Genomic DNA, 22,827 nt, shown 5'->3' with positions numbered 1-22,827 from the left:
TTTTTTTGAACAAACAATATTATCTATACCAACCGAAAGAGAGTAAGCTAAGACTCCTAACAATAATGTGGTTCAAATTTTTTTTTTACCAGAATCGAACTTAAAACCTCTCATTTACAAGTGAAGGAGAATATCACTAAATCATAGTTTTAAATGACAATAATAAAGAAAAGTTAGGTAAACCAAATTTAGAATATCTTTTATAAATCAATGTGACAATTAACTATCCAGATTGTGAGACCTACTAGTTGAATAAAGATGAGAGTCGGTCATAGTGATTGAACATGTTTTTAGTGATTTAAAAATAACATTCAATTATCAACTGTCAGATCATATAGTTTGAAAAAAAGAAAGTAATACTACAAATACCATTTATTTAGACCAAAGTTTATGAATTATTTGTTGAATTATTACTTAAATATTACTTAAGGAGGTCGAGAAAAACTAATCTACAATGATTACTCTCTTTTTTAATATTTTGTATCCGAGCTCATTTTACACGAGGTGAGCTGCTAGCCGACAACGAGTTGGGCAAGAATCCGACGTGGCAAACTAAATTTAATTCCAGCGCCATTTATTTTACTCATTTTCAACGACCACCTCTACCTTTCCCCTTCATCATCTTCCACCACTGACGTTATTCTCTTCTCTCTCTATCAGATCTCTCTCTCTCTCTGAACTAAGCTTTCTCTCTCTAGAATCTGCGCAATGATAAACAGTATGCTGAGGCTCTCTCCCTCCTCTGACCCCAAGCTCCTCTTCAGATACACCACCAACTCCTCCAGTGTTGACCGCTTCGCCTTCAACTTCAAGCCCCACCACCTCCCCCAACGCCGCCGTTCCAACCACCTCCTCCGCCCACAATCAATCCCTAATTTCACCCTCCGCAGCTCCCTCCAGACCTCCGCCGACGCCGCGGCGCCGCTTCAGCAAGTCCAGAATGATCCACCCGCCGAGGCATCGGTGCTGCTCGATGTCTCCGGGATGATGTGCGGCGGCTGCGTCTCGCGAGTCAAATCTATTCTCTCCGCCGACGACCGAGTCGACTCGGTGGCGGTCAACTTGCTGACCGAGACGGCGGCGATCAAGCTGAGGCCGGAGGTCGCCGCCGATGTCGCGGCGGAGAGCCTGGCGGGGAGGCTGACGGAGTGCGGATTCGCTTCCAAGAGGAGGGCTTCCGGGATGGGAGTGTCGGAGAGCGTGAGGAAGTGGAAGGAGACGGTGAATAAGAAGGAGGAGATGCTGGTGAAGAGCAGGAACAGAGTGATTTTAGCTTGGACTTTAGTGGCATTGTGCTGCGGATCGCATGCTTCTCACATTTTGCATTCTCTTGGAATTCATGCTGCTCATGGTAAATTACTAACAACCAAAAATGCTCTCTTTCCAACTTTGTTTAACTTGGTGCATTTCGATTTCGACAATGGATTTTGGTTTCAATTGGAATAGGATCGTTTTGGGAGCTGCTGCATAATTCGTATGTGAAGGCGGGTTTAGCTACCGGAGCTTTGTTGGGACCTGGCCGAGGTTCGTTGATCTTCCTGCAATTTACTTGCATTTTTCAGTAAATTTGGATTGCAATCTTCTAAGTAGAAGTGCTTTCTGCTGTAGAAACTAACAAATTTTCACTTTTCATGCATTTGCTGATAACTTTTTGAAACTAATTTCGGGCAGACTTGCTTTTTGATGGTCTGAGAGCCTTAAAGAAAGGATCACCAAATATGAATTCTCTTGTGGGATTCGGATCCCTTGCTGCTTTTACAATTAGTGCGGTCAGTCCCTCTTTTTTTGTTTTAGTAACTAGCATTGATTCTTCGTTTTTCACTTCAATGCAAGTTGGTTCCAATTTGTTTTGGTGTTAAAGTTTTGAAATTTAAATGCTTCGTTCATGTAGGTCTCTCTTCTCAACCCTGGGCTTCAATGGGATGCGGCGTTCTTCGATGAGCCGGTGACTGGTTTTGCTTTCAACCTTTGTATTGTTTAGCATTTATGAAATTTTCTGCTTTTTGCACGATCCTATGAGAAGTAGTTGATATCCCGTATCAAGCTTGAGCCTTTTGGTATCCCATTTTGCATTTCTCTTGGCTTTCTTATGCCTAGATTTGCTTGAGAACCTGCATTTTACAGTGACATAATTATATAGATACTAAAGATCTTTGGTTGATGAGATTCTCACATAAAGCTCTTCTCTTTTAGTATGCAGGTCATGCTTCTTGGTTTTGTGCTCCTAGGACGTTCTCTTGAGGAGAGGGCAAGGATCATGGCATCTAGTGATATGAATGAACTCTTGGTAAGTTAGAATCTAGCTCGTGTAGAGAAAAAATAAAATTTGATACATTTTAGTCATGATATATGCATGATGTGGCTTTTCTTCATTTATACTTCACTATTTTATAGTGGATAGTATACCAACACAAGTTTGATTTGAATGTGCTTGACAGTCGCTGATAAACACACAAGCAAGACTCGTAATTGGTTCCTCGGAAAATGATTCCTCCAGCAACAGTGTACTTTTCTCTGATGCAATTTGCGTTGAAGTCCCAACTGATGATATTCTAGTTGGAGACTCTGTGTTGGTTTTGCCAGGAGAAACCATACCTGTGGATGTAAGCATTTTGGATTGTCTGCAGAGACCATCACTGAAAAAACAAATGTTCAATTACTTGTCTAATTTGAATGTTCATGTAAACTTGTGATTAAGTGTTTTCTGAAACTAAACTGCTTCAACAGGGAAGAGTTGTGGCTGGAAGAAGTGTTGTCGACGAATCCATGCTCACAGGAGAATCACTTCCTGTATTCAAGGAAAAAGACCTTACTGTCTCAGCTGGAACAATAAACTGGGTATGTTTATTTTAGCTTGAGAGTGATGTGTAATTCCATTAGATTGTCCCTTGCATGCCTAAAGCATGAGGGCATTTGTTTACATATTTCAGGATGGTCCTCTGCGGGTTGAAGCATCTTCAACTGGTTCCAATTCAATGATATCCAAGATCGTTCGCATGGTAAGTAACTTACTTTCACACGGACAATTTGTTACAGATGATTTGAGGATAGACACTTTTCCACATTGAGGAAAGGTTAATAATGCAAGGAAATTTTCTGTGTTTGATGTTGTCTGTGTATTATAATTAACTTTGGCACCCTTACTTGTTAGTCGATTAATGATGTCATACTTGTCAGGTTGAGGATGCTCAAGGACATGAAGCGCCCATACAAAGGCTTGCTGATTCAATAGCCGGACCTTTTGTATACAGTATAATGACTCTATCAGCTACAACATTTGCTTTTTGGTAGGTGGTAGTCACTCTCTCTCTTTCTCTCTCTCACACATGTTACAACTGTTGGGCCTGAGCTATTTTTTGAAAAGATTATTTAACTTCATGTATATTGAAGAACCATCGTGCTTTCTTTTGACTAGTGAAAACATTGTCATGCATGAGTACCAAATGGTTCTTTCCAGTCATGCATACTTATGCTTTGAATTTGTGTCCAGGTACTACTTTGGAACACAAATTTTTCCAGATGTTTTGCTCAACGATATTGCTGGGCCAGATGGAGATCCATTGCTGTTGAGCTTGAAACTTGCTGTTGATGTCTTGGTTAGTATGACGTTCCATGAATCAATTGACTTCCTTTGGAGGTGTTGTTTTATGATTGTCAATCACTGTTGTTAAAAAAAAAAATGATTTAGGCAGTTGGTTTATTTGTATCTTAGGTTGTAGGTAAAATTGTGTAATCATGCCAACAAGATAATTACCGATTAATTTATAAAACCACTAATAGAGGCACTATTGTTTTCCCATATTTTAGTCACCATATATGTGGAAGTTGACATCAGACCCAAGTCAGGCGTGACCAAATATGAAATACTGTGACTTCAGGTTGCATGTAGAATTTGGGATTTATTTTGGTGCTGGTAGCATTACTCTTAAAATACGAAGGCTATCCCTTATTTGGATTAAGCAACCCCAGTACCATTTCATTTCTCTCTGAACTATCTGCCAATTACTAGACATATTTCCTGTTGGTGGAGAATATATCTCATATGGAAAACCTATCCTTTATGTTTTTCAAACAAGCATGCATGTTTCTTTTGCAGGTTGTTTCTTGCCCTTGTGCACTGGGTCTTGCCACACCTACAGCAATCCTAGTTGGGACTTCACTCGGTACACCACCTAAAATTTTCTTTGATGTTGCATATTATTCCTCATATAACACACACTTTTGAATGTGACAGTTTAGTCAAAAGAGAGCTGCAGTTAGCTGCTGGCCCTTTCAAACATGCTTACAATTATGACTCGTTATGACATTAATGTAGTTCTGGAAAGTTCTGATTTTACTTTTACTGCATGAAAAAATGAGCAGGAGCAAGGCAGGGACTCCTTGTGAGAGGAGCAGATGTGCTTGAACGCTTAGCCAGCGTAGATTATATTGCTTTAGATAAGGTAGATTTACATTTCTGAACATCATGCTCGTACACAGAAACTGGCACTCACGTTCCATGGATATGGTGAATAAGTTATGCATTGCACTGTAGAGAGCTTATATGTGAATCTGAAATCTCACTCCAAACCTCAACCTTCAGACAGGAACTCTTACAGAAGGAAAACCTGCTGTTTCTGGTATTGCATCTTCCATGTATGAAGAGTCCGAAATTCTTCAAATTGCTGCTGCAGTGGAGAATACAGCATCACATCCAATTGCAAGGGCTATCTTAAATAAAGCAAAATCATTGAACATGAGTATACCAGTCACAAGAAGGCAATTAACAGAACCAGGTTTTGGAACTTTAGCAGAAGTAGATGGCCGATTGGTTGCAGTTGGTAGCTTGGAATGGGTCCATCAACGGTTCCAGGCAAAAGCCAATGTGTCTGATCTTTCGAATCTAGAACATACAGTGCGCCAATCATCAGAAGGCATAACACCTTCAAGTTATTCAAAAACGATTGTATATGTTGGTCGTGAAGGAGAAGGCATCATCGGTGCTATCGCAATATCTGATAGCCTGCGTCATGATGCTGAGTATACTGTAAATAGGTAATATATTGACCTACAATCTGATAGCCTGCATCATCTTTCTACTTTATTGTTAGCAAGTTATTTTCTGCCTTATGTGCTGACATTTTGTTTCTCTGACTGCAAGACTCCAGCAAAAGGGTATCAGAACTGTCCTCTTTTCCGGAGACAGGGAAGAGGCAGTTGCAACTATAGCGAAAGCTGTTGGAATAGAAAATGAATTTGTCAAGTCCTCATTGACTCCACAGGGAAAATCTGGAGCTATTTCTAGTCTTAAAGATGCAGGACATCACGTTGCAATGGTAACCATCCTTGATCACTAATCTAATTCTCTTACATGTTTTGTGCTATGCCAAAGCTATCATAAAACGGTGGTAAATCTCTGTTGCTGGGAGCTACATAGAGTAGTGGCCTCACACACTTATACCAATTTATAATGAGAAACCATTATTTTATGGAACTTCTTTTTGTTTCCACGATGGCGGTTTTGGTAAAATGTCGAATAGCTCTAACTAGGCCTTCTGGAGTTGATGCTCAAACTGACACATCTAAATTTCTGAAGGTTGGCGATGGCATAAATGACGCACCATCTTTGGCACTTGCGGATGTTGGGATTGCTTTTCAGATTGAGGGGCAAGAAAATGCCGCTTCAAATGCTGCATCTATTATACTTCTCGGAAACAAATTATCTCAAGTAATTTTACAGTCTCATAAACAAGGCTTACTAGCTTCTCTACATTTTTATACTTAAACCACGGAAGCTGTTGCCCGCAGGTTGTAGACGCCCTGGAACTGTCACAGGCAACAATGGCAAAAGTGTATCAAAATTTATCTTGGGCAATCGCATATAACTTATTTGCCATCCCCATTGCTGCCGGAGTACTGCTTCCTCAATATGATTTTGCCATGACACCATCACTCTCCGGTGAGTAACATCATCTCTCTCATTCCTATAAATATTTGCTTGAATGGAACTGGACCATACAGCAACGTTGAAACTTCTCGCAAAACATGCCATTGCGTACGACTATTTTTGCATAGAAATTGATATATCCTTCTTAATGCTTGTTACAGGCGGGATGATGGCCTTGAGCTCAATATTTGTAGTTTCCAATTCATTGCTTCTACAGCTCCATAAATCCAACGGGAGTAAAAAGAGTTAGCTAAGCTAGCGCTGCAGATGCCGGTCTGTCCAAGACTTCAAGTTGAATAATCTGGTTCGTGTAATTCATTTTCCTATTGATGGTCGGCTCAACTAAACAGGAAAGCTATTGCTTCTTTATTGTGTCGTACCCGAATCTATGTAATTGATAATATTTCCTATACAGTATCAATAAAGCCCGCCAGAATCTAGAAAACATGTCGACATTCAAACAGGAAAATCTAACTTAGCATTACGAACTAGTAGTATTTATCCCCACAACTAAGTGAACCGCTCAATACGATATGGTTGTCGAAACTGTCTCAGCTTTCGGAGAAATCTCCACCGCAATATCTGTGTGCATCCAAGTCGCGGCGAGCTTTAATATGCAGTTCTTATTTTGTCAAAAACCACCTCAGCCACACAGTCGACGGCATCAAAACCGGCAGCTTCAACCTCCTACTCTGAACCAGTTTCATAGAGGGCTTGTTGTGGGTTCTTGCAATGGTTAGAGTTTGAATATACAGAGAGTTCAGCACCGGTGCATACAAGAATCATGTCGTTTGATTTAGCAGCGGAGAAATTTCAGGCGATGGTGGCACCATCCGGCAAACGTAATATACGTCTTTAGGGGCTCTTCGTATCGGTATATCCTTATGCCAAATACACTCATGTTGTTTCAATACGGGAGATGAACTTCTCGGACTGAACTCATGAGCACTCCTTCGCAGAACCTTTGAGTTCAAAATATTTTTTGGCTGTTGAGGGATTGTTTGCATTTCAAAGATGGTGAAGTTTTGGTGGATCCTGGAGGTATTTTTTAGGATTTACATATCAGGAAAAAGACATCCAGGTTGTAGTACCAAAAAAAGACGCTAGTTGGTACTATATACGATGCAGTTATATACCCACAAACTTTAGCTTCACCAATAACGGGTTGTCCATCGATTCACAGGGCTCGAACTCGTAGCTTTTGCCTTTATAGGACGGTGTCTTGACCAAGCTTATTCTTTTTCTCATTGGATTTCATTTGAATTTTCTGAAGTCATATTAACAAGCTATCATTATCGTCTGTATTTCACAACGAAGATTTGCCAAAGTAATTTTTATCGACTTTTTACATGTAAAAAGTCAATTACTTTTCAATTTTGTTTTTTTTCTCGACGTAGTGTAATATTTTTATTTTCGTTTTGGGAAAATAATGCGGTGTATTCTTATGTCCTTGTGTCCCAGTTGCCATGTTCCAACCAGCCAAACGTTCAGTCAATTATTAAGTTGATGCAAAAGCTTGCATGGCTAGCCAGGCAGACAGGACGCGTACCCGACTCGTACTTTTGTCTAAAACCGAACAAGGCTGCCATCCTGTTTGGATGCCTTCTCATCCTCTTTTATTTGTACAAGTCACAGCTAAGTCAATTCAACATTTTATATTCCTATTGCTTTTTGTCTTATTATCTTTATAAAAAAAATCAATATAAAATGTTGACGTAACCTAGCCGTAACCGCACAAAATAGGAGGGAATGAGAATAACATCCAAACAGGAGGACAGACAATCTACCTCCCAAACGGAAAACTATGAACAAGAACGTACTCCAATTTTTTGTTTTTTTGTTTTTTACGTAAAAAGTACTCCAACTTTAAGCTCACTTATATCTACTCTAACTCTTGGACTAAAACTCAAATTTTAAGTTCTAAATTTACTTCAACTTACTCCAACTCTGGAGATAAATAAAAATTTTAACCCAAAACTCATTTCCCCCTAAGTTAGTGGGGTTAACCCACCATATATGTATTTTTTTTTAATTTTATATTTATAACTTCATTAAATCCACCAGTTAAAATCTAATATCAGATCCAATGGTAAAAAAAAAAAGATCTAACAATCCAAATTTAAATTTAATGACTAAAGTAATTATAAAAAAAAAATTATGTGTTTCATTTTTTCCATAGTGTTCCATGAGTTTCATGGTGTCGGTTTAGTGATTTTAAATATTTATCGGAATCTAAATATTTTTAAATTAAAATGTTCATAAAATTAAGTTAGGAGAGTCTACATAATTCTATTTTTTTAAGTTATTTGAAGAAAAAAAAATATTTTAAATTCATTTTTCTAATAATTTCGGGTTAAAAATTTAATCCATAAGAGTTGAGTGAGAAAAACTATTTATAGGTTAAAAAATTTAAGTTTTAACTTAAGGTTGGAAATGGTCTTAATGCATATAGGATTAACTCAGTTTGAGCGTCCTTACGAAACAACTTGGAAATTGGAGAGATTTTTATGGGGGGAAAACAATAAATTCGTGTTTTGTGTGTGTCTTGTTCCAATAGATTATCACTTTGCAAATTGGAGAGATTTAATTCTGAAATAATATTATAATTATTATTTGTGGGTCGGGTGGTGAAACCTTGAGAACAAAATCGGGTCGGGCCCATCAACCTTTAATATTTGCTTTTTTTCTTGAGACCATGTGGCCCACTAAGCTTTAATACACAACATTTAATGCGGCACGTGATTGAGAGCAACCGTTGAGAAGGCCTCTTCATGCTGAAACGCCTTGCATGTGATTTGGGGGCCAACATTTCCAACTCTTCCTATTTTCTTCCTCTTTATTTTATTAATTTTTTGCTTTGTTCTGTATTCCCTATCATTACAAATCTCTAGATTTGGATTCTCGTCGAATTTCCTTTCTGAAATCTTAAGGATTAACAAATACAGACCGTTGATAAAAAATCATGCGAATATTTTTTATATTTTTACAAGTAAAATACCATCGTTTTACGTGAAAAATATAAAAAATGAAAAAATTGTGGCTACATGATTTTTTATCAATGATTTTTTATCCAAATCCCAAATCTCTTCCCTTTTAAGAACATTTGAGAATCAATCACTCCTCTTATAAATAAATCTAATTAATAATTTCACTGGTTTATATAAATTTTCAAAATACGTTAGAAATTATTTCTTAGATTGTTGAATTGAAGAAAGGATGAGATCAATTCAAAAGTTTTTTTATTATTTAATTTCGAATTAAAATAATTATAACAGACTAAATTCAATTGGTCTAATTTAAACTTCGGCTGATAATTATCCATCCTACAAATATCAAGATTCGTAAAAGAATACTGATACAATCCTATAATTATTTTTGGCCGTATAAGGTGAAAATCTCATGCACAGTTATGTAATAACGATAGTAACTATGATTGTATCACCGACTATGAGTTTATAACTATGTAACAGTTTAAGTACAATTGATATTGTTGAGGCGCAATCAAAATTTTTTTAGATGAAATTTTTGACGAAAGAACTATTATTGGTAATTTAAAAATATTATCATGCAATCCTTATTTATGAAAACATAAAGATTGTAATCAAATGTACGATATGCTCATCCTTTTTTTTATGACAAGTACTATAAACTCATTATTTAGTAGTGGAATTTGGAAACCTGATGGGTCCGTTCAGTTTCTTTCGAAAAATATTTGGCATCTTGCATGTCCAATCAACCTTTTTTCCAAGAAAATCTCCATTAGAAATTTTCACTTGTGATTTTAATGACTTCTTACATTTGTTTTAGAGCATCTTCAAGAAGTGAAGATTTGGGTACAATCGGTCGTCCACTCTGTTCATGAGTCGTGGCCCCACCTGGAGGTAGCATTTTGGACCCAACTCACCCGTTAAAATTAATATTTAAAAAAATGATTAATGGAACGTATTAGTAACAGATAGACCGGTTAATTGAAGATATTTATGTAATTTCATTAAAAGAAAAGCTAATCCTTATTTTCTTCCCAGATCCATACTCCTCATGCCGTTGCTCCTCCCGTCCATTTCCAAACAAAGTGCACCCTCCGCGCAGTTTTACAAAAATCTAGCTCAGGACCCAACCACCATTCTCATCCTTCGTGGCTCTATACCACACAATTCCGCCGTCGTGTTTTCCCAGCAACAAAAGTGCCGCCGCTCGACCGGTGGCTAGAAAGCACATGCTGACCACCAGGGATACCCACCAATAAGAAATTACACATTGCATTAACAATTTCATCAAACATCCTTGATCAGCTACAATACATTCATATATTTAATACAATCATTCATTAACCATCGTACATACTTTAAATAAGTTTAACAAACAAATGCAACCATTAAAAAATCACTTAAGTGATTAAATTAAGGACTTCAACTTAGGATAGCCAGATACTTTGGATTCCAATAGGATCCTCTCCCGATTCCTTTTGGTAAGGATGATAGGAATTCGTGAATCATATCTATTTATCGTACATCATGCAATCAGTTTTTATTAAATTATTTTTATTTTTAAACAAAATTATTTATAATTATACAATGAACGAGCACGATTTACAAATTCTCAAAATCCTCACAAAATAATCCGACGAACATCATGACTCATTTGGATTAGCCGTGCGTAGTCATCGTTGATGTATTTACAGCAGAAATCATTTCACTATGACTTGGAGGTCAAAATTGCCCTGCCCTATGCATGTGTTATTGGTCAGATTGTACTCAGATTCTCATCCCGCGTGGCAGGCTCTTATTGGTTCGCTGATTCCTTATCTTTCTTTGGTTAATGATGGGTTATGCTGCTTTAAAAGGAACATACTCTAATCCGGGAAACATTCGTGGATTAGCGAAACGCCTAAATCGTTGTTAACCGCAAAATTACTTTTTAATTACACCTGTAATACTACAACACTGAAAGGACAGACGAGTGAAAGCGACAGCGTTTGACGTCCGATTAACGGAGGCCGTCAAAAGGCTGTCGTCAGTCGGCCCAGGCTTTTGCCAACGGGCGGGACCCATGTTCGAAATCATGGCGGTGTGTCAGACGGCGAGTTAAGAGATGAGAGGACGGTTACAATTTGCCTTCCCGAGGTAAAAGGACAAAAGCGAGTAACTTTTCTTTTCACTTTTAGGATTAGGAGGGAGTAAAAATCAGAGGCCGAAATGGGCTTGGCATTCTTTCCAGTTTTGTTGTCCGAAGAAATTTCTGTATGATTCCGCGGTCGGAAGATAAGTTGGTACAATACATGTTAAAATTTTTCGTATGTATACATATATGTGTATATGGTTTTAGTGGACATTGGCAATTTTCAAGTTTAGACTTTCTCGGTTTTCTGATAAAGAAAAAGACTTTATCGTTTTAATTTTTTGGATTTTATTTATCTTGATGATTAAAATCGTCTAATTTATAAGTAATTTAAATAAAATTAATATTGACATTCTAAAAATTTTATTTTATCTTATTTAGTATTTCTTTTTCTAAATATAAAAAATTTAGAGTGCCAACAATAATTTCTATTTTAATAGACAATTTATAAAAATCAACTAAATACGCCATATTTATTAGATAATTGTTGGATGATAAAATTATTCATATTTATTTTTTAAAGATGTTATTTAAAGAATGCCTTGATATGGTTCGCTGTTTTTTGAACAATTGGTATGTGATTAAATGATCCATATTTAATTTTTGAGAGATGTTATTTAAAGAATGATGTAAAAAATAGTTGATTCAGATCGTTACGGGAAGAAGAACCGATTAAGTCGAATGAGAACATCTAAATATGAAAGCTATTATTAATCTCCCTATTTTTTTTTTACCCAAACAGTTGTTACCTTGTTATTTTTGGTATTTGCCGGAATCCCCCACTTTCAGCAGCTATTATATTATAATTAGCATGTGTAAATTCGTAATATTCTATTATTCCACTTCCCATTTGTCGCTTTATTCAATTTACTCATTTACTATTGCAAGGATGAGTTTCTATTTATAATGCTAAAACTCATAATTCAATTTTTTACGATATGGAACATAATTCTGGTTTCATGTGGTCCCCTGCCAGGTGATAAAATGCCAATATGAATAAAGGTTGGGAGGTCCATATTTTTAATGGCATTTGATCTTAAATTCACGGATTCTCTAATTATGATTAAAGTTCTAGGGTCTGTGTTAAGTATTTAATTTGAACCTTAATTGTACAAAAGTCATGTGTGGTGTACAAATCATTACACGTATTTATGATTCCAATCCTATTCTAATCTTGTTTGTTAATGTTAAACAACATCGTAACGAGTTCAATTTCATTTGGGACACTTGAGGTCGAAGAATAAAAAAGCTGATGTTGGAAATTTAGCAAAGTGACGTACAATATGTAGTGAATGGTTCCAATATTGATTATAAATAAAAACTTCAGTTTGAACTTTGGACCTTGTTTCACTTTGTCCGACAAACTTTTAATTAGGTTTTGAACCCCTTAGTCTTCAACTTGTGCAAATTTCAAGTGGAATTGAAACATAGCCACAAAAATCAAATTCAAAAGCTTTTATTGTATGAATTGGATAAAAACAATCACTAAATTGACAGAATAATTAACAAAACAAACAAATCAAGGGACATTTGCACACCTTAAAAGTCGAGGAAAAAACAAAACTAGATCCATAGTTCATCAGGCAATGCTACAGATGGTTAAATGAAATTTGGGTGACTACACTGCCTATGAAATGTGAACATGATTTAACGTTGAGCAAGACAAAACTACTTAATGTTAGTTGGTGCTTGTTTTTTGGCTTGCAACTTCAAGGTCCCTTCCACAAACACACAAAAGTGAAATAAATCTTCAAATGTCTCTTTTAATTACTGTTTCTTTGTTCCTTATCTATTTTCAACAAATACCACTTTGAACTTTATTCCAAAGAGCATGGACCATAAATTGAATTCCCTTTCACCAACACACAACTGTCTTTCCCTACATGATATTTATGTAATTACCATTTCTTATGACATTCCAAAACCATGATAATTATTTAATCCAATTTAATGGTCAATGTAAAAAACACTTCAAAACATCTAACTTTTTAACTGGTGTTTTTTTTTTCTTAACTTCAAAACACCTCAAACGAGAGTTGCATCAAATCTTGGATGATGAGATCTTGAATAATGTTAAGTGGATTCTCGAACCAAACTACGTTGTTGCCAATTGACACGGCAAAGAGCTAATCTATATGCAACCCCATTACAATTTTTAGGCACGTACATGAACTATTTAAATTGAAATACAACCGCTAATTGCACTACGTCCTTTGCAGTCATACCAATAACAGACATGTTCCTAGACTGGTCGTTAATCACAGCAAGAGCATGAGTAGAATCAAATGGATTGATCATTAACTAGTGCAACAAAGTGCATTGATGTGCAATCAGGTGGACAATATGAACGAATATAACAAAATGATAGAATGAAAGAGCGGTGATTTTCACACTCTTAATTTCTCATTTTTTATGCCTTTTATTTACTAATAACAATTTGATTAATTGAATTCAATCACTCAGAATCGAAGGTGTGAATTTTAGAAACAAGAGGTGTGATTACATTTCACAAACCATAAACACAAGGTAGCTTGAGCATTTGTACCCATCAGGACCCCAACTTGTGACATATGAAATTATAGCTCTACATATACTCCTTTATTTTGCTATTTTTCCGTCAGAACAGAATCTACAGGATGTAATTGGTAATTGTCCCCAAACATGATACCAAACCAACAAATACAAAATACTTAGGGGCCATTTTGCAATAACAAAATTTTTGAAAAATAATAGAAATAAAACTTAGGCCCACTGAAGGCGACCACTAATTCATGGTGGACACTGAGACAGAGCGAAAAGGAGAGAAATCCGAAAAATTATACAAACAGAGAGAGAGAGAGAGAGAGAGAGAGAGAGGTGAGAGAGCAGTGATTTTGCAGAAAACAGAGGGAGACTGAGACCTCTGGCATGTGGTTTCTTAACTTTATCCATGAAAATAATTCTCCTTCCTCTCTCTAGCTCCTCTCACTCTCTCTCTACACACTCTCTCCAGTCGATACAGTTGTATTTACAGGCCTACTGCCATAGCGATGTGATTGAACAATGGCAGGCTTTAGATTTTTGGTTTGAAGAAGCTCTCTCTCTCTACGTCTGAATATTTCTTTTCAAATCAATAGACTTTCAGGAAAAGGGAAAGGGAAAAAAAAATACCAAAGCTTAAGGGTTGGAGAATTTTTGATCGCCCAAAATATCCTCAGCCTCCGAAGCTCTGTTTTTGTAAAGGTGGTTCAATGTAGCCGGGTCCAAGGAGAGAAGGAGGAAGAGGGAAGAGGAGGGATTCTTTTGGCTTTTGGGGGTGTACGGATTATCTGCGTTTGTTCTTTTGGGACTGAAGTTTGGCGGGCAATTTGTGAAATGGGGTTTGATGTGACTGCCGTCGTGGCAGTTCGGGTGGAGTTTGTGCTTCTGGTTCTTCTACTTGGGTGTATGAGCTTCGGCAATGGGGATTCACAGAACGGTGAGCTACAGACTTTGTTTGGGTACCAAGAAAATGCAAGAAAGTTTTGAGATTTTAAGCACGAATTATGTTCTGCTGTCCCCTCTCTCTGCAGCCAAACAGGGGATAGCCCATTTGTTTTGCCCGCAAGTTAGTGTGAAATTTTCTCCGGGTTGAGTTGCAGACATTGTTTTGGGCTTTTGCTCTGTTTGGATACCCATAAAATGCTTGAAAGTTTTTAGCTTTCCACCAAGCACTTTCGTCTCTACTCTTCCGTCTTTCTCTGTAGCCAAACAAGGGTTAACCCATCTGTTTTCCCCAACGAAACTTGTTGCAGAATGTTTTAGGCTTTTACTCTGTTTGGCCACCCAGAAAATGCACGAAAGCTTTTGAGCTTTCAAACAAGCACTTATGTTCTACTACGCTTCCCTCTTTCTGTGCAGCCAAACAGAGGATAACCATCTCTTTCCCAAAACAAGTGAAATTTTTTCTGGTTGAGTTTAGGCTTTTCTCTGTTTGGGCAGCCAGAAAATGCACCAAAGTCTTCAACTTTCTACCAAAGCAGTTTTCCATTACCGTCGTTCCTTCTTTCTAAGTAGCCAAGCATTGGATAACAACCATCTGTTCTTCCCTAATTTCTGAAATTTTATCTGGGTTTTAATTATGTGTGAAAATAATAAAAAAACTGGGATTAGCAGGGTTTGTCTGTGAAATTAATTTATGGGGTTTATCACTTTATATATTTATATACCATTTTGGAGCCTGAGATTTTGATTTTTGGCAATATTTAAGATCAAGGAAGAACACTGCTGGAGATAAAGAAGGCATTTAGGGATGTGGACAATGTTCTCTATGAATGGACAGACCAACCCTCTTTAGATTATTGTGTTTGGAGAGGCGTCACATGTGATAACTCTCTCAATGTCATTGCACTGTAAGAAACACTATCCCCTTTTTTCCTACCCTATTGGGGTTGACTTAATTAATTTAATTTCTTTAATATTATCTTAAACATGTGTTCTTTTTGTTTGATTATAATAATGTTTGTGTGCAGTAATCTATCAGGTTTGAATCTTGGAGGGGAAATCTCATCTGTAATAGGAGATCTCGAAAACCTCCAGTCTATGTAAACTTTCTTTCAAAATCCACTTGGTTTTTTGGTGGGATTTTAGGTAGAGATTGATTATTATTTGGTTGTTTGATCAGCGATTTGAGGGGAAACCGCCTATCCGGCCAGATCCCAGATGAGATTGGTGACTGTTCGGCTCTGCAAAACATGTACTTTATTCGAATTTTACCAGAATTTATTTTAGAATTCGTCATTTTTAATGCCGAGTTGATTGACTGTTTCGTTAATGGTGTTCTTAGTGACTTGTCCTTCAACGAGATATTTGGGGACATACCATTTTCGATATCCAAGTTGAAACAGCTGGAAAATCTGTAAGTTCCCAAGAAGCTCACTTTTATGCATAAACATTGCTTGAATATATTTTATATTGTTCTTACTGCTTCGTTGGACTTGCAGGATTTTGAAAAATAATCAATTGATCGGTCCACTTCCTTCGACAGTTGTCCCAGATTCCGAATCTGAAGATTTTGTAATTACTTTATTCCCCATCTTATATTTCATCATATGTATAATTGTTTTCTACATGTGACTGAATTTCTTATGTTCTGAATTGCTCATTCCAGAGACCTAGCACAGAATAATCTCACTGGGGAAATACCAAGGCTTATATACTGGAATGAAGTTCTACAGTATCTGTGAGTAGACTGATCAATTGCTGATGCTAAATTTTTGTTTTCATTCTTCATTGTGTAGCCTTTCCAAATTCGTTTGGTGATGTTATTTCTGCTTTACTGCCAACGTAATTATTATTGCCTTTACCATTGCAGTGGCTTGCGAGGGAACAATTTAGTCGGAACTCTTTCTCCAGATATGTGCCAGTTGACTGGGTTATGGTATTTGTAAGTTCATATCTAAACCCCTTCTTCCTCAAGCCTTAAAGAATGTTATATTTTGTAGTACAGAAGATAGTTTAACAGTCTAATGCTCTTTCCCTACTATTCTTTAGTGATGTGCGAAACAACAGTTTGACCGGTAGCATTCCTCAAAATATAGGGAACTGCACTGCTTTCCAGGTTTTGTACGTATCTTGTCTCAAATTCTCACTGATGAAGAAATATTTCTACTTTGCCGTAGTTTGGTTATTCAAATATGTTTCGTCCCTTTTGATTGGCAGGGATCTATCCTACAACCAGCTAACTGGAGAGATTCCATTTAATATTGGGTTCCTGCAAGTAGCCACCTTGTAAGTGCTTGGAATTTTCTTTGAGATTCCTCAAATCAAAGATATGTCATAAAAATTTTCAATTTTATTAGTTTATCAAATGTTGGTCTCTTTGTGCTTGCAAGATCATTACAAGGTAATCAACTTTCTGGGCCTATCCCATCTGTGATTGGCCTGATGCAGGCTCTCGCTGTATTGTAAGTGCTTAACTGTATACATCTGAAGCTTGTGGAGTTTTAACAAGTCCCCTATGCTTCAATTTATTTTACATTTTGTGGCTTGTATCTTCATTGTCTCCATTCCAGGGATTTGAGCAGCAATGCATTAAGTGGATCGATCCCTCCTATCCTGGGGAATTTGACTTATACAGAGAAATTGTAAGTATGTGTGTAATTATGAAATCGTTACAAAGTATGTAGACGTATGACTTAACAAATTTCAGATCGTAAACCTCCATCTAATGAGCCACAAATTATGAAAAATTTTCTATCAATACATTTGTGTATTTATCGGGCGTTAAGTTATTTGGTTACTACTTAACACCTTATTGAAGAAAGTACATGTTGCTTGCATGCAAGTTCTGACTCCTAAATATTCTGTATAGGTATTTGCATGGTAACAAGCTTAATGGATCCATTCCCCCAGAGCTCGGACAGATGACAAGGCTGCATTATTTGTATGTGAACTTTCTTACTTTACCTCTTGAATGTATTTCTTTCATAGCTACAGATATGGACTGTTCATGCATCTCTTTCGTAGTTATTTGCACATATGATTTTTTGATTCAATGTATGGTCCCATTTGTTTTGCGTATGCAGGGAATTGAATGATAACCATCTTACGGGATATATTCCACCTGAACTTGGGAAGCTTACGGATTTGTATGACCTGTAGGTTCTCTTGCCATGTTTCTTTTAAGTGAGAACGGTGTCTGCATGCCTTAAATTTTGAGTTACTGATCAACATCCTTGCAGAAACGTTGCGAACAACTATCTTCAAGGGCCCATTCCTGATAATCTTAGTTCGTGTACAAATCTGAACAGCCTGTAAGCATATAAACCTCAGTTATTAGTTTGCTTTATCAACTGGCTTAAGTTGCTCATCCCTAATTATTCTGATATCAGCAATGTGCATGGGAACAAGTTGAATGGAACCATTCCGCCTGCTCTTCAGAGGCTCGAGAGTATGACTTATCTGTAAGTTCCATCAATATAAACGTTGGTTTATGGTTAAAACATGCTCCTGTTTTTGTTTTACATTTATCTTTCATGTTCATGTCATGAAGTCAGGTATTATGAATTAAGGTTTCTGTCCCGTTGCTCTGATGAGAAAAAAATTATTTATCATTTTCAGAAATCTATCCTCCAACTATCTTCGTGGCCCAATTCCTATTGAGCTGTCTCGGATTGGTAACTTGGATACTTTGTAAGTATCAAATGTCCTAGTATTTTCTTCCCGTGTTCCTTTCTTTTAATAACTTATGTGGTTAATTTCGCACAGGGATATTTCAAATAACAAACTAAGTGGAACCATTCCTTCATCACTTGGGGATTTGGAACATCTTTTAAAGCTGTGAGTTCAACTGCTTGATTTTCGTTTGCAATGGTTTTTCGTTTCTTTTTATTCTCTGACACCTGATGATATTATGTGGTAGGAATTTGAGTCGAAACCACTTGACGGGATTTATTCCAGGGGAGTTTGGTAATTTAAGGAGTGTTATGGAAATGTATGTATTTGTTTATTCGTTAGATACTTATTTTTAATGAATTGAATCGATAATCTGTTCTATTCTTTCTGCTTTTTCTTACATAAACTCAATGCGTTTGCTTTTGCAGAGACCTCTCAAGTAATCAGCTCACGGGATTAATTCCTCAAGAGCTCAGTCAGCTGCAGAATATGAATTTATTGTAAGTTTCCACATACCGATCTCTATAATATTCACCAGTATAGTCATTGAAAGAAGAGTAGAATGTTACTGAATACGTCACTAGTTTGCATATTGATTTTCTTTGCGTTGTTAATGACAATATAACAGGAGATTAGACCACAACAATATATCCGGGGATGTGGTGTCGCTGATAAACTGCTTCAGCCTTTCTGTATTGTGAGTCAATTCTAAGCATTCAAATTTCTATTTTATGTGTTCAATCTGATGGCAGGGTTGTGCAGCTTTTATTTTCAAACACTAAATATCGCTGAATCCTTGCAGAAATGTATCTTACAACAACTTGGCAGGCGATATTCCCACGAGCAAGAACTTCTCAAGGTTTTCACCAGACAGGTTAGAGATTCTGACTATATTTCCGAAATTTCATAAACAATTAGCTACTCCATTTAGCTTAATTTTTTCCCCATCTTTGGCTGATGTAACCTCTTGTTTTCAGTTTTATTGGAAACCCTGATCTTTGTGGCTATTGGCTCAATTCTCGATGTCATGAGTCTCGTCCAACAGAGCGAGGTAAATATCGATATCAAGTGGCATGCTGAGCTTCAAAGATAACTGATACAGTTGGGACCAAAATTTGACGTGACCGACTACATAATCTGTTATTTACTTTAGTACGAAGAATTTTAACTTTTTCTCATATCTCCCTTCTTTTGCAGTGACACTATCTAAAGCTGCTATCCTGGGAATCGCTCTTGGTGCCCTTGTGATTCTTCTCATGATTCTTGTTGCTGCATGCAGGCCATATAATCCAACTCCTTTTCCTGACTGTTCATTTGACAAACCAGGTAATTTCCCCGTAAGATAATTATTCTGTACTCCAACACTTACAGTAGTAGAAACTTAAGCTAATCAATTCCATTTGCTTGTGAAATAGGCAGTTAATTACTCAACTCCGAAGCTGGTGATACTTAACATGAATATGGCACTTCATGTATATGAGGACATCATGAGGATGACCGAAAACTTGAGTGAGAAGTATATAATTGGTTATGGTGCATCGAGTACAGTGTACAAATGTGTTCTGAAAAATTGTAAGCCAGTGGCTATCAAGAAACTTTACTCGCACTATCCTCAGTGCGTGAAGGAGTTTGAGACTGAACTTTCGACGGTTGGAAGCATCAAGCATCGAAATCTGGTGACCCTCCAGGGGTACTCCTTGTCTTCCTCCGGAAACCTTCTCTTTTACGATTACATGGAAAAAGGCAGTCTCTGGGATCTCCTTCATGGTAGGTTCACCCGTTTCTTGAATGTCGCTAGCCTGTTGGTGTTACAAAGTACCTAATTTTAATTCCTTATCTACTGAATTTTTTTTACATTCAGGCCCTTCCAAGAAGAAAAAGCTCGACTGGACAACTCGTCTCCAGATTGCCCTTGGAGCAGCCCAAGGGCTTGCCTACCTGCATCATGATTGCAGCCCCAGAATCATACACCGGGATGTCAAGTCGTCCAACATTCTATTGGACAAGGATTTTGAAGCTCATTTAACTGATTTCGGCATTGCCAAGAACTTATGCCCCTCAAAGACCCATACGTCTACTTGCATAATGGGCACAATTGGCTATATAGATCCTGAGTATGCGCGAACGTCACGCCTCACTGAGAAGTCCGATGTGTATAGTTACGGAATTGTTCTGCTGGAGCTGCTGACAGGAAGGAAAGCCGTAGACAATGAATCAAATCTCCATCATTTGGTAGGACACATTATTTCTTTTCTTGTATTCTCACAATGCATTCAAATTGAACAAATTTTCTCACATAATGCTTCATATAATTTGACTCAGATATTATCCAAGACGGCAAACAATGCTGTCATGGAAACCGTAGATTCTGAGATCACGGCCACATGCACAGACCTCGGAGCAGTGAAGAAGGTTTTCCAGCTTGCCCTTCTGTGCACAAAGCGGCAGCCAACAGACCGGCCAACAATGCATGAAGTAACTCGTGTGTTGGGGAGTCTCGTGCTTTCCCCTGCACCACCAAAACAACCAGCCTCCGCCAACCCACCATCGACACAACACCCGTCTGCCAAAGTGCCGTGCTACGTGGACGAGTACGCGAATCTCAAAACGCCGCACATGCTAAATTGTCCATCCATGAGCACCTCAGATGCCCAGCTGTTTCTCAAGTTTGGAGAGGTAATTTCTCAGAACAGCGAGTGAAAAATGAAGCATTTTAAGAGAGGAAGACTTATTAGATGATGTTACATGTCATGAAACATCTGAGAAAGAGTAGTGGGAAAGTAAGGAGGCTCAGGGGATTGAAAACTATGTACAAAGATTTGGCTTTCAGCTTGTTTGTAGGTGAAAAGATGGGCAAAATATGAACAACCTTTTATTAATGGCTTTATAAAGTTAAGTAGCTTCTTCGTTTTACCTTCTTATTCAAGCGATATTCTAATTAAGAAACTTTGTTTTACCTTCTTATTCAACCAATATTCTAATTAAGAAACTTTAGATAAATGATCAAAAGTTTGATATGGTTTGCAAGATGATCGTTGAGGTCAATTTTCCGTTCTAATTCGAGGGAGGGGAATACCCATGTTTCGGAAAATATGATCGGATACTGCTTTAGTCAACTTGAGCCTACGTAAGTATAATAACTGTAGGGTTGTTATTGTAGTAACCTTGACTTAGACTTGCCCGACCGGGGCCCATCAGCATAAGGGGCCGGAGTGGGGGTCACACAAGGTCAGATTTACCAGGGTAAAATTAGCGGGTGGTCCTGCGGAGGTGCATTATATGCCTGCCGACTGCCGAGCAATAATGCAGTCCTTGAGAGGACAGTGTCAGTCTGAGAAGTTGAAAACTCCGAGCAGGTTTGCCTCTTACCATTATTGATGGTGCAAATTATTTTTTAATATTTGAATTGTGGGTGGGGAAAAACTAACGGAAGGATGAAAGTGAAATCTCGGATAAACAACGGGGACTTGTGCTGCAATTTTGCCTATAAAGTTGTGAACATTATGCATCATTGTTTTGTGGGCATTATTTTTGGGGTAACATGTTATCAAGAAGGATTATTTGGTCTTAAAACTTGAGATCCAAGATTTTTTAGTATGGAGAAATTCTTGGATCCGAACGCTCGAACCTCATGAACAATCTAGCCCACCTCATAAAGAAGATGGAGTCCTTGGTATCTAATCTATAGTCCCATCGAATGCCACATCTCCTACCCCTTTGAGTCAGATGCTCTACATGGGTGTCAGTACACAAGAATCTACCATGAATGTGAGCCTCGAACTCTGAATCGTGGACCTGCAACCCTAATTGGGCCTCGTACCCTACATTTAGGATCTCAGAAATTGTAATGAACTTGAGGCGTCCAAGCAAAAGAAATTCTCTTGGATTTAGGATCTTGAAAGTTCATTAGTTGAATCCCATCATACTTAATTATTTGGTTAACCAAAACAAGGAAAAGATCTATCCTAATACTAATTTATCTTTTTAACAAGATTTTGGGCCACCTGAGGCCCGCCATCGACATGTGATTCTACACGGGCCTTGGAAAATGTCGGCCCACAAATAATCATATTTGTTAAATTTTTAGTAAATTGCTTTTATGAAAATAAAATAAAAAAGTGGGCTTCCATGCAGAGGAATGATTTTATTCCATTGTTTGAAATTATTGGGGACAACGGTAACAAGGAAATAAATCAAAGTTTGTTTTATTTTCCAATAATACCCTCCTTATAAAGAAAACATCAAAAATAAAAATTTCAATAAATGCTTTCATAGGCAAGGGAATTTAAATCCTAAGAGGGGATAAGGGTTTCAAAATTCCCCCCTCAATTGGATTTTGAAATCCATGTAACATGTCAAACCCCTAATTTGCAAACCAAGTTGGTTTCAAGATTCAAGTTAAGCTTCACAAGACATCCATAATTATTTAGGCATCGAACTCATCGTTTAAATGAGCTGGACTTGAGATTTCAAACTTAAAAGTAAGAAGAATGCTACTACATTGTAGTGTTAGTAAATATGCTGACAAATGGTATTGAATTTTTTTATCTTAATTCAGTCTTCTTTGTTTTATTGTAATATGCCCACAAGAATATAATAAAGTAGTTTTATTCAGCTCCGTTGTAGTTTAGCTTTGTTTTAGAAAAAAA

At 37.3% G+C, this 22,827-nt stretch overlaps 2 protein-coding genes across 2 annotated transcripts; both read left to right on the top strand.

Annotated features, from left to right (window-relative positions):
- The first annotated feature begins 693 nt into the window (after nucleotides 1–693).
- LOC103952828 (copper-transporting ATPase PAA2, chloroplastic) lies at nucleotides 694–6,373 on the top strand. Its single transcript, XM_009364519.3, has 17 exons — nucleotides 694–1,351; nucleotides 1,447–1,524; nucleotides 1,672–1,769; nucleotides 1,892–1,945; nucleotides 2,201–2,287; nucleotides 2,439–2,603; nucleotides 2,728–2,838; nucleotides 2,931–2,999; nucleotides 3,178–3,287; nucleotides 3,491–3,596; nucleotides 4,097–4,163; nucleotides 4,363–4,442; nucleotides 4,583–5,034; nucleotides 5,141–5,315; nucleotides 5,576–5,707; nucleotides 5,788–5,938; nucleotides 6,088–6,373. The coding sequence occupies exons 1-17, from the start codon at nucleotides 709–711 to the stop codon at nucleotides 6,174–6,176; spliced, it is 2,667 nt and encodes an 888-aa protein (XP_009362794.2). The 5' UTR covers nucleotides 694–708; the 3' UTR covers nucleotides 6,177–6,373.
- A 7,517-nt stretch (nucleotides 6,374–13,890) lies between these two features.
- On the top strand, nucleotides 13,891–21,091 carry LOC103952837 (LRR receptor-like serine/threonine-protein kinase ERECTA). Its single transcript, XM_009364526.3, is given in 28 exon segments — nucleotides 13,891–14,501; nucleotides 15,273–15,414; nucleotides 15,535–15,606; nucleotides 15,687–15,758; nucleotides 15,849–15,920; nucleotides 16,006–16,048; nucleotides 16,050–16,078; nucleotides 16,173–16,244; nucleotides 16,377–16,448; nucleotides 16,556–16,627; nucleotides 16,724–16,792; nucleotides 16,897–16,968; nucleotides 17,077–17,148; nucleotides 17,376–17,447; nucleotides 17,590–17,661; nucleotides 17,746–17,817; nucleotides 17,896–17,967; nucleotides 18,125–18,196; nucleotides 18,272–18,343; nucleotides 18,426–18,497; nucleotides 18,607–18,678; nucleotides 18,807–18,875; nucleotides 18,981–19,052; nucleotides 19,156–19,229; nucleotides 19,376–19,504; nucleotides 19,598–19,945; nucleotides 20,040–20,410; nucleotides 20,501–21,091. Coding segments are annotated over 28 exon segments (2,979 nt in total). The 5' UTR covers nucleotides 13,891–14,398; the 3' UTR covers nucleotides 20,879–21,091.
- The last annotated feature ends 1,736 nt before the right edge of the window (nucleotides 21,092–22,827 follow it).

The sequence above is a fragment of a genome, unplaced genomic scaffold (genome assembly GCF_019419815.1).
Source record: "Pyrus x bretschneideri cultivar Hongxiangsu unplaced genomic scaffold, Pyrus_bretschneideri_v1 Contig1, whole genome shotgun sequence".
In the NCBI taxonomy this organism is placed as follows: domain Eukaryota; kingdom Viridiplantae; phylum Streptophyta; class Magnoliopsida; order Rosales; family Rosaceae; genus Pyrus; species Pyrus x bretschneideri.
This window is presented reverse-complemented; position numbering and strand designations above follow the sequence as displayed.